Raw genomic sequence first — 15,000 nt, forward strand, 5'->3', positions numbered from 1 at the left:
TGTTAATGTGTCTTTTCATTTTAAATGTGGGAATGTGTTAACGTGTCTTTTCATGCCTGATTTCAAATACAAACATTTGCTTTGTTGCAAAGCTGTTGCAACCGCTTGAAAGATACTATTTTGGGCCGTGGGGTGAATATGGGGTTAAGAATGTTTTTGACATGATATTTCACTGGGAACATTTTCTATAACAATAGTAAAGTTTTCAAAAGATGTAGGGAGGGGGGAGGAGAGAGGTGGAGGTAGGGAGGGAGAGAGTCGGTGGGGGAGGTAGGGAGGGGGAAGGAGAGAGGTGGAGGTAGGGTGGTGGAGGTAGGGAGGGGGAGGTAGGGAGGGAGGGGGAGGTAGGGAAGGAGAGAGTCGGTGGGGGAGGTAGGGAGTGGGAGGTAGGGAGGGAGGGGGAGGTAGGGAAGGAGAGAGTCGGTGGGGGAGGTAGGGAGTGGGAGGTAGGGAAGGAGAGAGTCGGTGGGGGAGGTAGGGAGGGGGAGGTAGGGAGGGAGGGGGAGGTAGGGAAGGAGAGAGTCGGTGGGGGAGGTAGGGAGTGGGAGGTAGGGAAGGAGAGAGTCGGAGGGGGAGGTAGGGAGGTGGAGGTAGGGGGGGGAGGTAGGGAGGGAGGGGGAGGTAGGGAAGGAGAGAGTCGGAGGTAGGGAGGGGGAGGTAGGGAGGGAGAGAACGAGTTGGAGGGGGAGGTAGGGAGGGGGAGGTAGGGATGAAGAGAGTCGGAGGGGGAGGTAGGGAAGGAGAGAGTCGGAGGGGGAGGTAGGGAAGAAGAGAGTCGGAGAGGGAGGTAGGGAGGGGGAGGTAGGGAGGGAGAGAGTCGGTGGAGGAGGTAGGGAGGGGAGGTAGGGAAGGAGAGAGTCGGTGGGGGAGGGAGAGAGTCGGAGAGGTAGAGAGGGAGAGGTAGGGAGGGAGAGGTAGGGAGGTGGAGGTAGGGAAGGAGAGAGTCGGAGGGGGAGGTAGGGAGTGGGAGGTAGGGAAGGAGAGAGTCGGAGGGGGAGGTAGGGAGGTGGAGGTAGGGAGGGAGGGGGAGGTAGGGAAGGAGAGAGTCGAAGGGGGAGGAAGGGAGGTGGAGGTAGGGAGGGGGAGGTAGGGAGGGAGGGGGAGGTAGGGAATGAGAGAGTCGGAGGTAGGGAGGTGGAGGTAGGGAAGGGGAGGGAGGGGGAGGTAGGGAGGGAGAGAACGAGTTGGAGGGGGAGGTAGGGAGGGGGAGGTAGGGATGAAGAGAGTCGGAGGGGGAGGTAGGGAAGAAGAGAGTCGGAGGGGGAGGTAGGGAGGGAGAGAGTCGGTGGGGGAGGTAGGGAAGGAGAGAGTCGGTGGGGGAGGGAGAGAGTCGGAGAGGTAGAGAGGGAGAGGTAGGGAGGGAGAGGTAGGGAGGTGGAGGTAGGGAAGTAGAGAGTCGGAGGGGGAGGGAGGGAGGGAGGGAGGGAGGGAGGGAGGGAGGGAGGGAGGGAGGGAGGGAAAGAGAGGTAGGGAGGGAGATAGGTACTGAGGGAGAGAGAGGGAGCCTAATGCTCTGTCCACAGATGAATACCATTTCTGTCTTGTATCAGTCTGTGGGCATAGTGTTGGCAGCCAGCCTATCAGCATGCTAGGATAGAGGGAGGGAGGTTTTAGTGTTGGCGGCCAGCCTATCAGCATGCTAGGATAGAGGGAGGGAGGTTTAAGTGTTGGCAGTCAGCCTATCAGCATGCTAGGATAAAGGGAGGGATGTTTAAATGTTGGCAGTCTGCCTATCAGCATGCTAGGATAGAGGGAGGGAGGTTTAAGTGTTGGCAGTCAGCCTATCAGCATGCTAGGATAGAGAGAGGGAGGTTTTAGTGTGGGCAGTCAGCCTATTAGCATGCTAGGATAGAGGGAGGGACGTTTAAGTGTTGGCAGTCAGCCTATCAGCATGCTAGGATAGAGGGAGGGACGTTTAAGTGTTGGCAGTCAGCCTATCAGCATGCTAGGATAGAGGAAGGGAGGTTTAAGTGTTGGCAGTCAGCCTATCAGCATGCTAGGATAGAGGGAGGGACGTTTAAGTGTTGGCAGTCAGCCTATTAGCATGCTAGGATAGAGGGAGGGACGTTTAAGTGTTGGCAGTCAGCCTATTAGCATGCTAGGATAGAGGGAGGGACGTTTAAGTGTTGACAGTCAGCCTATCAGCATGCTAGGATAGAGGGAGGGACGTTTAAGTGTTGGCAGGTCAGCCTATTAGCATGCTAGGATAGAGGGAGGTTTTAGTGTTGGCAGTCAGCCTATCAGCATAATAGGATAGAGGGAGGAGGGTTTTAGTGCTGGCAGTCAGCCTATCAGCATGCTAGGATAGAGGGAGCGACAGCAGGATGTGACTACAGCTCCCACTTCAGCAGACAATGTGTTTTACCCAGAGACAAGAACAGGAAAAGAATCCCCAGGATGGTTGTCACCATTCACATCAATGATTCCCTAATGGGTGGACTGGCGGCCATATTTGGTGGGATTGTATTGTTATGGTTTCATTTCATTTTACACACATGGATTTTATCTTCTTCTCTTTGAGTTACTGGTGGCTGCCAGACTGACTAATGTCCCTCTCCACACAATCACAGACTTGTAAAGTTATAGACTTACAAATGTCCCCAGCCACACAATCACAGACTTGTGAAGTTATAGACTGACTAATGTCCCTCGCCACACAATCACAGACTTGTAAAGTTATAGACAGACAAATGGCCCCAGCCACACAATCACAGACTTGTAAAGTTATAGACTGGCTAATGTCCCTCGCCACACAATCACAGACTTGTAAAGTTATAGACAGACAAATGGCCCCAGCCACACAATCACAGACTTGTAAAGTTATAGACTGGCTAATGTCCCTCGCCACACAATCACAGACTTGTAAAGTTATAGACTGGCTAATGTCCCTCGCCACACAATCACAGACTTGTAAAGTTATAGACTGGCTAATGTCCCTCGCCACACAATCACAGACTTGTAAAGTTATAGACTGACTAATGTCCCTCGCCACACAATCACAGACTTGTAAAGTTATAGACTGACTAATGTCCCCAGCCACACAATCACAGACTTGTAAAGTTATAGACTGGCTAATGTCCCTCGCCACACAATCACAGACTTGTAAAGTTATAGACTGACTAATGTCCCTCGCCACACAATCACAGACTTGTAAAGTTATAGACTGACTAATGTCCCTCGCCACACAATCACAGACTTGTAAAGTTATAGACTGACTAATGTCCCCAGCCACACAATCACAGACTTGTAAAGTTATAGACTGGCTAATGTCCCCAGCCACACAATCACAGACTTGTAAAGTTATAGACTGGCTAATGTCCCCAGCCACACAATCACAGACTTGTAAAGTTATAGACTGACTAATGTCCCTCGCCACACAATCACAGACTTGTAAAGTTATAGACTTACCAATGTCCCTCGCCACACAATCACAGACTTGTAAAGTTATAGACTTACCAATGTCCCTCGCCACACAATCACAGACTTGTACAGTTATAGACTTACAGTGGAATGATGTGCAGCACTCCCCACTGTGCACAGACGTTGGTTCAACCGCTGTGTCCCCAGTGGGTATTTTAGGACCGATTGATTGTTTGTCATGATTTAATTAAATGATAACTGGACCTTTTGATTGGAGAAAACCACAAAACTGATTAGATGAAAATGTATAATGTTTAACTGCATATTTTTACAACACTATTTTTCACCTGAGGTTTAACCACCAGTTGGTTTGTTTTCGTTTCTCATGTCATGTGAGGTCATCTCTGGGGTTTCGTATCCTTTCTAAGAACAGTCCCCAGAATCAGAGAACTATATATATATATATACATAGCTTGTTTTTCATCCTGACTGCCTGTCTCATCTTTTCTGTCTTTGTTACCTCAGATCCACATGTTTCTCTCTCTTCCCCTCTCTCCCTCTCTCTGTTTCACTCTCTCTCTCTACCGCTCTCTGCTCTCTCTATTCCTCTCTCTCTCCCCCCTCTCTCTTCCCTCTCTTCCCCTCTCTCTCTCTCTCTCCCTCTCTCTCCCTCTCTCTTCCCCTCTCTTCCCCTCTCTCCCTCTCTCTCCCTCTCTCTATTTCTCTCTCTCTCTCTCTCTCCCTCTCTCTCCTCTCTATTTCTCTCCCTCATCTCTCTCTCTCTCTCTCTCTCTCTCTCTCTCTCTCCCTCTCTCTTCCTCTCTCTCTCTTCCTCTCTCTCTCCTCTCTCTCTTCCACTCTCTCCCTCTCTCTTCCTCTCTCTCTCTTCCTCTCTCTCTTCCTCTCTCTTCCACTCTCTCCCTCTCTCTTCCTCTCTCTCTCTTCCTCTCTCTCTTCCTCTCTCTCTTCCACTCTCTCTCCCTCTCTCTTCCTCTCTCTCTCTTCCTCTCTCTCTTCCTCTCTCTCTTCCACTCTCTCTTCCTCTCTCTCTTCCACTCTCTCCCTCTCTCTTCCTCTCTCTCTCTTCCTCTCTCTCTTCCTCTCTCTCTTCCACTCTCTCCCTCTCTCTTCCACTCTCTTCCTCTCTCCCTCTCTCTCCCTCTCTCTGTCCCCATCTTTTTCTTCTCTTGTGTTTTATTTTCCCTAAAGAAGGCCCCTGGCTACCACCCTACAGCAGTAGTACAGACAGACGGACGGGGTGTCACAAGTTGTTCTTTGTTATCATCACTTTTTCACAACTAACACAGTCTAGTTGTAGAATTCACCCAGAACCACCCAGGCTCATAACAGGAAGAGAATTACCACTTCCCCCCCCCCCCCCTTCTCCTTTCTAAGTATCCCACAATGAGAAGTATTTTGCGAACTCCCACACAAAGATGTTGAGTGAACAGTCAAAAAGGGACAAAAGTAATAGAGTATTAATTGTTGGTGAAAAAGCTCCAGCCTCGTCTATCGGAGTGGGGAGTAGGAGGATGGTTTTTCTCTAGACAGGCTAACTCTAGACATGCTAACTCTAGACAGGCTAACTCTAGACAGGCTAACTCTAGACAGGCTAACTCTAGACATGCTAACTCTAGACATGCTAACTCTAGACAGGCTAACTCTAGACATGCTAACTCTAGACAGGCTAACTCTAGACAGGCTAACTCTAGACAGGCTAACTCTAGACATGCTAACTTTAGACAGGCTAACTCTAGACAGGCTAACTCTAGACAGGCTAGCTCTTCCTTCGCTAAGGCTATATTGAAATCTAGTCATGCTAACTCTAGACAGGCTAGCTCTAGACAGGCTAACTCTAGACAGACTAACTCTAGACAGGCTAGCTCTAGACAGGCTAACTCTAGACATGCTAACTCTAGACAGGCTAACTCTAGACAGGCTAACTCTAGACAGGCTAACTCTAGACAGGCTAACTCTAGACAGGCTAACTCTAGACATGCTAACTCTAGACATGCTAACTCTAGACAGGCTAACTCTAGACAGGCTAACTCTAGACAGGCTAACTCTAGACATGCTAACTCTAGACATGCTAACTCTAGACAGGCTAACTCTAGACAGGCTAACTCTAGACAGGCTAACTCTAGACAGGCTAACTCTAGACATGCTAACTCTAGACATGCTAACTCTAGACAGGCTAACTCTAGACAGGCTAACTCTAGACAGACTAACTCTAGACAGGCTAACTCTAGACAGGCTAACTCTAGACAGGCTAGCTCTAGACAGGCTAGCTCTAGACAGGCTAACTCTAGACATGCTAACTCTAGACATGCTAACTCTAGACAGGCTAACTCTAGACAGGCTAACTCTAGACAGACTAGCTCTAGACAGGCTAACTCTAGACAGGCTAACTCTAGACAGGCTAACTCTAGACAGGCTAACTCTAGACAGGCTAGCTCTTCCTTCGCTAAGGCTATATTGTGGAACCATCCACACTTCCTCCACTAAGGCTATATTGAGACCCATCCACACTTCCTCCACTAAGGCTATATTGAGACCCATCCACACTTCCTCCACTAAGGCTATATTGTGGAACCATCCACACTTCCTCCACTAAGGCTATATTGAGACCCATCCACACTTCCTCCACTAAGGCTATATTGAGACCCATCCACACTTCCTCCACTAAGGCTATATTGAGACCCATCCACACTTCCTCCACTAAGGCATGACATGGTACCCTCCCCACTGGGAACACGCTGGTTGAATCAATGTTGTCTCCACGTCATTTCAACTAAATACGTTGAACCATTTTTGCATATACGTTGAACTGACGTCTGTGCTCAGTGAGTGTTCACTATATAGTACACTACTTTTATAGGGCTTTGGTCTAAAGTAGTGCACTATTTTGGAAATGGGGAGGTGCCATTTGGGATGCAGAGAGATACGTACAAAGCTCTCCCCTCATCAATTTACTCACAATTTTTTGCTAATTTATTTAAAAATGAAACCTGAAATATCACATTTACATAAGTATTCAGACCCTTTGTTCAGTACTTTGTTGAAGTCCTTTGGCAATGATTACAGCCTTGAGTGTTCTTTTGTATGACGCTACAAGCTTGACACACCTACATTTGGGGAGTTTGTCCCATTCTTCTTTGCACATCCTCTCAAGCTCTGTCAGGATGGATGGGGAGCATCGCTGCACAGTTATTTTCAGGTCTCTCCAGAGGTGTTCGTTCTTGTTCAAGTCCGGGCTCTGACTGGGCCACTCAAGTACATTCAGAGACTTGTCCCGAAGCCACTCCTGCGTTGTCTTGGCTGTGTGCTTAGGGTCGTTGTCCTGTTAGAAGGTAAACCTTTGCCCCAGTCTAAGGTCTTGACTGTTCTGGAGTAGGTTTTCATCAAGGATCTCTCAGTACTTTGCTCCATTTATCTTTCCCTCGATTTATCTTTCCCCTGACTAGTCTCCCAGTCCCTGCCACTGAAAAAAATCCCCACAGCATGATGCTGCCACCACCATGCTTCACCGTAGGGATGAAGTGACATTATTTAAAGTGACTTGTGATACTTTTATTAAATCAATTTATTAAAGTGGCCAGTGATTTGAGTCTGAATGTTGGCAGCAGCCTCTGTGTTAATGATGGCCATTTAGCAGTTTGATGGCCTTGAGATAGAAGCTGTTTTCAGTCTCTTGGTCCCAGCTTTGATGCACCTGTACTGACCTCGCCTTCTGGATGATAGCGGGGTGAACAGGCAGTGGCTCGGGTGGTTGTTGTCCTTGATGATCTCTTTGGCCTTCCTGTAACATCGGGTGGTGTAGGTGTCCTGGAGGGCAGGTAGTTTGCACCCGGTGATGCTTTGTTGTGCAGACCTCACTACCCTCCGGAGAGCCTTGCGGTTTTGGGTGGGGCAGTTGCCATACCAGGCGGTGATACAGCCCGACAGGATGCTCTCGATTGTGCATCTGTAAAAGTTTGTGAGGGATTTAGGTGACAAGCCAAATATCTTCAGCCTCCTGAGGTTGAAGAGGCGGTGTTGCGCCTTCTTCACCACGCTGTCTGTGTGGGTGGACCATTTCAGTTTGTCCGTGATGTGTACGCCAAGGAACTTAAAACTTACTACCCTCTCCACTGTTGTCCCGTCGATGTGGATAGGGGGGTGCTCCCTCTTCTGTTTCCTGAAGTCCACGATCAACTCCTTTGTTGACGTTGAGTGCGAGGTTGTTTTCCTGACACCACACTCCGAGGGCCCTCACCTCCTCCCTGTAGGCTGTCTCGTTGTTGTTGGTAATCAGGCCAACCACTGTTGTGTCGTCTGCAAACTTGATGATTGAGTTGGAGGTGTGCATGGCCACGCAGTCATGGGTGAACAGGGAGAACAGGAAGGGGCTGAGCATGCACCCTTGTGGGGCCCCAGTGTTGAGGATCAGCGAAGTGGAGATGTTGTTTCCTACCTTCACCACCTGGGCCAGTCTGAAAGTCCAGGACCGAATTGCACAGGGCGGGGTTGAGACCTAGGGTCTCTACGGTCTTGATGACGAGTTTGGAGGGTACTATGGGGTTGAATGCTGTGCTGTAGTCAATGAACAGCATTCTTATCTTTGCCTTCTTGGGTACATGAACAATGGTGGCCCTCTCGAAGCATGTGGCGACAGCAGACTGGGATAGGGAGAGATTGAACATGTCCGTAAACACACCAGCCAGCTGGATCTGCGCATGCTCTGAGGACGCGGCTGGGGATGCCGTCTGGGCCAACAGCCTTGCGAGGGTTAACACTTTTAAATGTCTTCCTCACTTTGTCCACGGAGAAGGATAGGGGGGGGGGGCGCAGTCCTTGGTAGCAGGCCGCATCGGTGGTCCTGTATTATCCTTTTTAGCTTGTCTGGATGCAAGACGTCGGTGTCCGTGACGTGGCTAGTTTTCTTTTTTGTAGTCCGTGATTTCCTGTAGACCTGCCACATACGTCTCGTGTCTGAGCCTCAGGATATATGGTTTCCAGTTTACATAGAGTCCAGTGAAGTTCCTTGAGGTCCGTCGTGGTATCTGCTTGTGGGGGGGATACACACGGCTGTGCCTATAATCTAAGAGAATTATCTTGGGAGATAATACGGTCGGCATTTGATTGTAAGGAATTCTAGGTCAGGTGAACATAAGTACTTGAGTTATGATTACACCGAGAGTCGTTAATCATGAAGCATACACCTCCCGCCCTTCTTCTTACCAGACAGATGTTTGTTTACGTTGGAGCGACCCGTGAAGAAACCCAGTGGCTGTACGGACTCTGACAACGTATCCCGAGTGAGCCATGTTTCCGTGAAACAGAGAATGTTACAATCTCTGATGTCTCTCTGGAAGGCAACTTGTGCCCTAGTTTTGTCCACCTTGTTGTCTAGAGATTGGACATTGGAGAGTAATATGCTCGAAAGCAGTGGGTTGTCTCGCCTTCTAAGTCTGATCAGCCACTCCGTCTGCCTCTCCTGTAGTGACAACGTTGTTTTGGGCCTCTGGGATTAGATCCAATATCCAGGGTGGAGGCCCTTCTCTCCCGACTGATCAGTTTGGCCGGGCAGCCAGCTCTAGGAAGAGTCTTGGTGGTTCCAAACTTCTTCCATTGAAGAATGATGGAGGCCACTGTGTTCTTGGGGACCTTCAATGCTGCAGAAAATGCTTTAGTACCCTTCCCCAGATCTGTGCCTCGATACAATCCTGTCTCGGAGCTCTACGGACAAATCCTTCGACCTCATGGTTTGGTTTTTTGCTCTGACATGCACTGTCAACTGTGGGACCTTATATAGACAGGTGTGTGCCTTTCCAAATCATGTCCAATCAATTGATTTTACCACAGATGAACATCAAGGATGATCAAGGGAAACAGGATGCACCAGAGATAAATTTCCAGTCTCGTAGCAAAGGGTCTGAATACTGATGTCACAATGTTGTTTTTTATTTTATTTTAATTAGAAATGTGCCTTATTATGGGCTATTGTGTGTAGATTGATGAGGAAATGTTTTTGTAAAATCTTTTTAGAATCAGGCTGTAACGTAACAAAATGTGGACAAAGTCAAGGGGTCTGAAAAGTTTCTGGATGTGAATACACTGTATATTTTGCTGATGTCTTCAGTTGGTCATTGGGAACCGATTGAAATTTTATTTTCACATCTCTTTGTCTCGCTCTTCTTATTCTCCCTCCCTCCCTCCCTCCCTCCCTCCCTCCCTCCCTCCCTCCCTCCCTCCCTCCCTCCCTCCCTCCCTCCCTCCCTCCCTCCCTCCCTCTTTCTTTCTCTATACCTGTCTCTCCCACTCCCCCTCTCTCTATACCTCTCCCTCCCTCTCTCTATACCTTTCTCTCTCTCTCTCTCTCTCTCTCTCTCTCTCTCTATACCTCTCTCTCTCTCTTTCTCTCTCTCTCTCTCTCTCTCTCTCTACCTCTCCATTCCTCTGCCTGTGTCTTGCCTTGGCTTGTGTGTGTGTGATGCTGCTTGTAATGTATGTGGTGTGTTTGTGTCACCACACTGCTGTGTTTCTGTTCTCCTGTAGTAAAACAACACCTAGTCTTACTGTGTCTGTCATGTAAGCTGCTGCTGTTCAACCTCTCCCTTATATGTGTGTCTCTTATCTCCCCAAGCTCACTATCTGGAGAAGGTAGTGAAAGGTACGGCACACCTCCTTCCTTCCTCTCATCACAACTACACTACCCAGCATTCACCAGGCAACAGTCATATCCAGTGGCCATTCTACTTCCTCCTCCCCCACGTCCATATATGGCGCCGCCTGCTCCTCAAACCCCCTCAAATCACCAGTCACAGGCTGTGTCTATGTAGTGCATTATTTTGACAAGAGCCCTAACTGTCCTGGTCAGCAGTAGTGCACTACATAGGGATCAAGGGACCATTCCGGGTGTGACAATGTCCCACTTTCACCTGTACTCTCATCTTCACCATTATTGTCACATCTGGTCACCTGACTAACAGTCTCCACTTAGAATGTTCTCTCTGTCTCACCTGGTCACCTGACTAACAGTCTCTACTTAGAATGTTCTCTCTGTCTAACCTGGTCACCTGACTAACAGTCTCCACTTAGAATGTTCTCTCTGTCTAACCTGGTCACCTGACTAACTGTCTCCACTTAGAATGTTCTTTCTGTCTCACCTGGTCACCTGACTAACAGTCTCCACTTAGAATGTTCTCTCTGTCACACCTGGTCACCTGACTAACTGTCTCCACTTAGAATGTTCTCTCTGTCTCACCTGGTCACCTGACTAACAGTCTCCACTTAGAATGTTCTCTCTGTCACACCTGGTGAATCACACCGTTGTCCTTCCTCGTCCTCCTCTGTTGTGAGGCCTACTGGATACTGCTGGGGTTAGAATGTTCTCTGGTGTATGATATGACCCCCCCCCCCCCCACACACACACACTCTCATCATAGGGGTATTAGGATGGGTGATGAGTAGAGAAGGGATCTCTGTAACCTGATGGAGGGAGGAGATGGAGAGGGTGAGGGAGGGTTCTCTGTAACCTGAACGAGGGAGGAGGGGAGCAGAGGGGGAGGGAGGATTCTCTGTAACCTGAACGAGGGAGGAGGGGAGCAGAGGGGGAGGGAGGGTTCTCTGTAACCTGAAGGAGGGAGGAGGGGAGCAGAGGGGGGAGGGAGGGTTCTCTGTAACCTGAAGGAGGGAGGAGGGGAGCAGAGGGGGGAGGGAGGGTTCTCTGTAACCTGAAGGAGGGAGGAGGGGAGCAGAGGGGGGAGGGAGGGTTCTCTGTAACCTGAACGAGGGAGGAGGGGAGCAGAGGGGGGAGGGAGGGTTCTCTGTAACCTGAAGGAGGAAGGAGATGAGGAGGAGGAGAGGTGAGGACGGGGGGAAGATGTAGGGGACATGGGGTTCTCTGTCACCTGGTCCACCCAGTATGGATGATATGCTGTTGTGAGGAGGATCTGATATGTTATTTTATTATTTTTATTTTTTTTATATAACCTTTATTTAACTAAGCAAGTCAGTTAAGAACAAATTCTTATTTACAATGACGGTCTTCCCCGGCCAAACCTGGACGATGCCGGGCCAATCGTGCGCCATCCTATGAGACTCCCAATGTGCTAGTCCGGATGTGATACAGTCTGGATAGGTGCTGGGGCCACAGCCACTCTACAGCCTTGCTAATTAAACGGCTTGATGCTCTGGCTGGTGCAGCACGGGCAGGGGGTGGAGGCTGAATGCCATATCTACCTCTCTCTCTATCTCTTATTCTCTCTGTCACTCTCTCTATCTCCCTGTCTCTTTCTCTCTCTCTCTCTCGCTCTGTCTCTTTTTATCTCTCTCTCTCCCTCCCTCTCTCTCTCTCTATCTCTCTCTCTCTCTCCTTCTGACTATCACTCCAAACGTGAGGCAGAGGGAGGGAGGGAGGGAGGGAGGGTAAGAGAGATATAAGGAGAGAGGGGGAGAGAGATAGAGAGAGATGAGTGCTAGAGACGGAATGTGAGGCCGTCAGCGTTCCCAGAACTCCTGTATCAGCCCCTCTAGTTGCAGGTGGTCCAGAACTCCTGTACCAGCCTCTTTAGTTACAGGTGGTCCAGAACTCCTGTACCAGCCTCTCTAGTTGCAGGTGATCCAGAACTCCTGTACCAGCCTCTCTAGTTGCAGGTGGTCCAGAACTCCTGTACCAGCCACTCTAGTTACAGGTGGTCCAGAACTCCTGTACCAGCCTCTCTAGTTGCAGGTGGTCCAGAACTCCTGTACCAGCCTCTCTAGTTGCAGGTTGTCCAGAACTCCTGTACCAGCTTCTCTAGTTGCCAGGTGGTCCAGAACTCCTGTACCAGCCTCTCTAGTTGCAGGTGGTCCAGAACTCCTGTACCAGCCTCTCTAGTTGCCAGGTGGTCCAGAACTCCTGTACCAGCCTCTCTAGTTGCAGGTGGTAAAGAACTCCTGTACCAGCCTCTCTAGTTGCAGGTGGTCCAGAATTCCTGTACCAGCCTCTCTAGTCGCCAGGTGGTCCAGAACTCCTGTACCAGCCTCTCTAGTTGCAGGTGGTCCAGAACTCCTGTACCAGCCTCTCTAGTTGCAGGTGGCCCAGAACTCCTGTACCAGCCTCTCTAGTTGCAGGTAGTCCAGAACTCCTCTACCAGTCTCTCTAGTTGCCAGGTGGTCCAGAACTCCTGTACCAGCCTCTCTAGTTGCAGGTGGTCCAGAAGTCCTGTACCAGCCTCTCTAGTTGCAGGTGGTCCAGAACTCCTGTACCAGCCTCTCTAGTTGCAGGTGGTTCAGAACTCCTGTACCAGTCCTGTACCAGCCTCTCTAGTTGCAGGTGGTCCAGAACTCCTGTACCAGCCTCTCTAGTTGCAGGTGGTCCAGAACTCCTGTACCAGCCTCTCTAGTTGCAGGTGGTCCAGAACTCCTGTACCAGCCTCTCTAGTTGCAGGTGGTCCAGAACTCCTGTACCAGCCTCTCTAGTTGCAGGTGGTCCAGAACTCCTGTACCAGCCTCTCTAGTTGCAGGTAGTCCAGAACTCCTGTACCAGCCTCTCTAGTTGCAGGTGGTCCAGAACTTCTGTACCAGCCTCTCTAGTTGCAGGTGGTCCAGAACTCCTGTACCAGCCTCTCTAGTTGCAGGTGGTCCAGAACTCCTGTACCAGCTTCTCTAGTTGCCAGGTGGTCCAGAACTCCTGTACCAGCCTCTCTAGTTGCAGGTGGTCCATAACTCCTGTACCAGCCTCTCTAGTTGCCAGGTGGTCCAGAACTCCTGTACCAGCCTCTCTAGTTGCAGGTGGTAAAGAACTCCTGTACCAGCCTCTCTAGTTGCAGGTGGTCCAGAATTCCTGTACCAGCCTCTCTAGTCGCCAGGTGGTCCAGAACTCCTGTACCAGCCTCTCTAGTTGCAGGTGGTCCAGAACTCCTGTCCCAGCCTCTCTAGTTGCAGGTGGCCCAGAACTCCTGTACCAGCCTCTCTAGTTGCAGGTAGTCCAGAACTCCTCTACCAGTCTCTCTAGTTGCCAGGTGGTCCAGAACTCCTGTACCAGCCTCTCTAGTTGCAGGTGGTCCAGAAGTCCTGTACCAGCCTCTCTAGTTGCAGGTGGTCCAGAACTCCTGTACCAGCCTCTCTAGTTGCAGGTGGTTCAGAACTCCTGTACCAGTCCTGTACCAGCCTCTCTAGTTGCAGGTAGTCCAGAACTCCTCTACCAGTCTCTCTAGTTGCCAGGTGGTCCAGAACTCCTGTACCAGCCTCTCTAGTTGCAGGTGGTCCAGAACTCCTGTACCAGCCTCTCTAGTTGCAGGTGGTCCAGAACTCCTGTACCAGCCTCTCTAGTTGCAGGTGGTCCAGAACTCCTGTACCAGCCTCTCTAGTTGCAGGTGGTCCAGAACTCCTGTACCAGCCTCTCTAGTTGCAGGTGGTCCAGAACTCCTGTACCAGCCTCTCTAGTTGCAGGTAGTCCAGAACTCCTGTACCAGCCTCTCTAGTTGCAGGTGGTCCAGAACTTCTGTACCAGCCTCTCTAGTTGCAGGTGGTCCAGAACTCCTGTACCAGCCTCTCTAGTTGCAGGTGGTCCAGAACTCCTGTACCAGCCTCTCTAGTTGCCAGGTGGTCCAGAACTCCTGTACCAGCCTCTCTAGTTGCAGGTGATCCAGAATTCCTGTACCAGCCTCTCTAGTTGCCAGGTGGTCCAGAACTCCTGTACCAGCCTCTCTAGTTGCAGGTGGTCCAGAACTCCTGTACCAGCCTCTCTAGTTGCAGGTGGTCCAGAACTCCTGTACCAGCCTCTCTAGTTGCAGGTGGTCCAGAACTCCTGTACCAGCCTCTCTAGTTGCAGGTGGTTCAGAACTCCTGTACCAGTCCTGTACCAGCCTCTCTAGTTGCAGGTGGTCCAGAACTCCTGTACCAGCCTCTCTGGTTGCAGGTGGTCCAGAACTCCTGTACCAGACTCTCTAGTTGCAGGTGGTCCAGAACTCCTGTACCAGCCTCTCTAGTTGCAGGTGTTCCATTACCAAAGACAGAGGGAGACAGAGGGATGGAGGGAGGAATGGGATGGAGAGAGAGACAGAGAGAGACAGAGAGAGAGAGCGAGAGAGAGAGACAGAGAGAGACAGCAAGAGACAAAGACAGAGTGAGCGAGAGACAGAGTGAGAGAGAGAGAGAGAGAGAGAGAGAGAGAGAGAGAGAGAGAGAGAGAGAGAGAGAGAGAGAGAGGGGCAGCCAGAGACAGAGTGAGCGAGAGAGACAGAGAGAGAGAGACAGAGAGAGAGAGACAGAGAGAGAGAGAGAGAGAGAGAGAGAGAGAGATAGCGAGAGACAGAGTGAGCGAGAGAGAGAGAGCGAGAGAGAGACAGAGGGTAACTGTGTTTTCAGAGCGTCTGGGCAGGGCTGTGGGAGCGTGGGCCCCTGGGGCCATTCTGAAGGCCTGCCAATTTAAGTTTGAACCGATGCCAGCAGAGAGAACATCTTTATTTATTCATCCTTGTAATAAGCAGCTAATCATCTACCTCCTCTGTGTTGATCCAACCAGAGCTGTTTGTCACGATGGGTCTTTAAGAAGCCAAATGTTCTCAGAGCTCGACATTTAAGTAAGAGATATGTTGTGTCTCAAATGGCCCCCTATTCTCAATATAGTGCACTCTGGTTAAAAATAGTGCACTAAACACAAAGTGGATAAAA

At 50.1% G+C, this 15,000-nt stretch overlaps 1 protein-coding gene across 2 annotated transcripts in view; it reads left to right on the plus strand.

The window, feature by feature from the left end:
- LOC110503028 (teneurin-4) overlaps positions 1 to 15,000 on the plus strand; it is a 332,490-nt gene that overhangs the window by 47,865 nt on the left and 269,625 nt on the right. The window contains exon 5 of one of the 2 annotated variants that reach the window (XM_090224046.1): positions 9,986 to 10,012. The exons of the other annotated variant lie outside the window; for it this stretch is intronic. Coding sequence (XP_090080172.1) covers positions 9,986 to 10,012 — 27 coding nt within the window. The remainder of the gene's footprint in view (positions 1 to 9,985; positions 10,013 to 15,000) is intronic. 2 annotated transcript variants of the gene reach the window in all.

Source organism: Oncorhynchus mykiss, chromosome 27 (genome assembly GCF_057628025.1).
Source record: "Oncorhynchus mykiss isolate SJ-2025 chromosome 27, ASM5762802v1, whole genome shotgun sequence".
Classification (NCBI taxonomy): domain Eukaryota; kingdom Metazoa; phylum Chordata; class Actinopteri; order Salmoniformes; family Salmonidae; genus Oncorhynchus; species Oncorhynchus mykiss.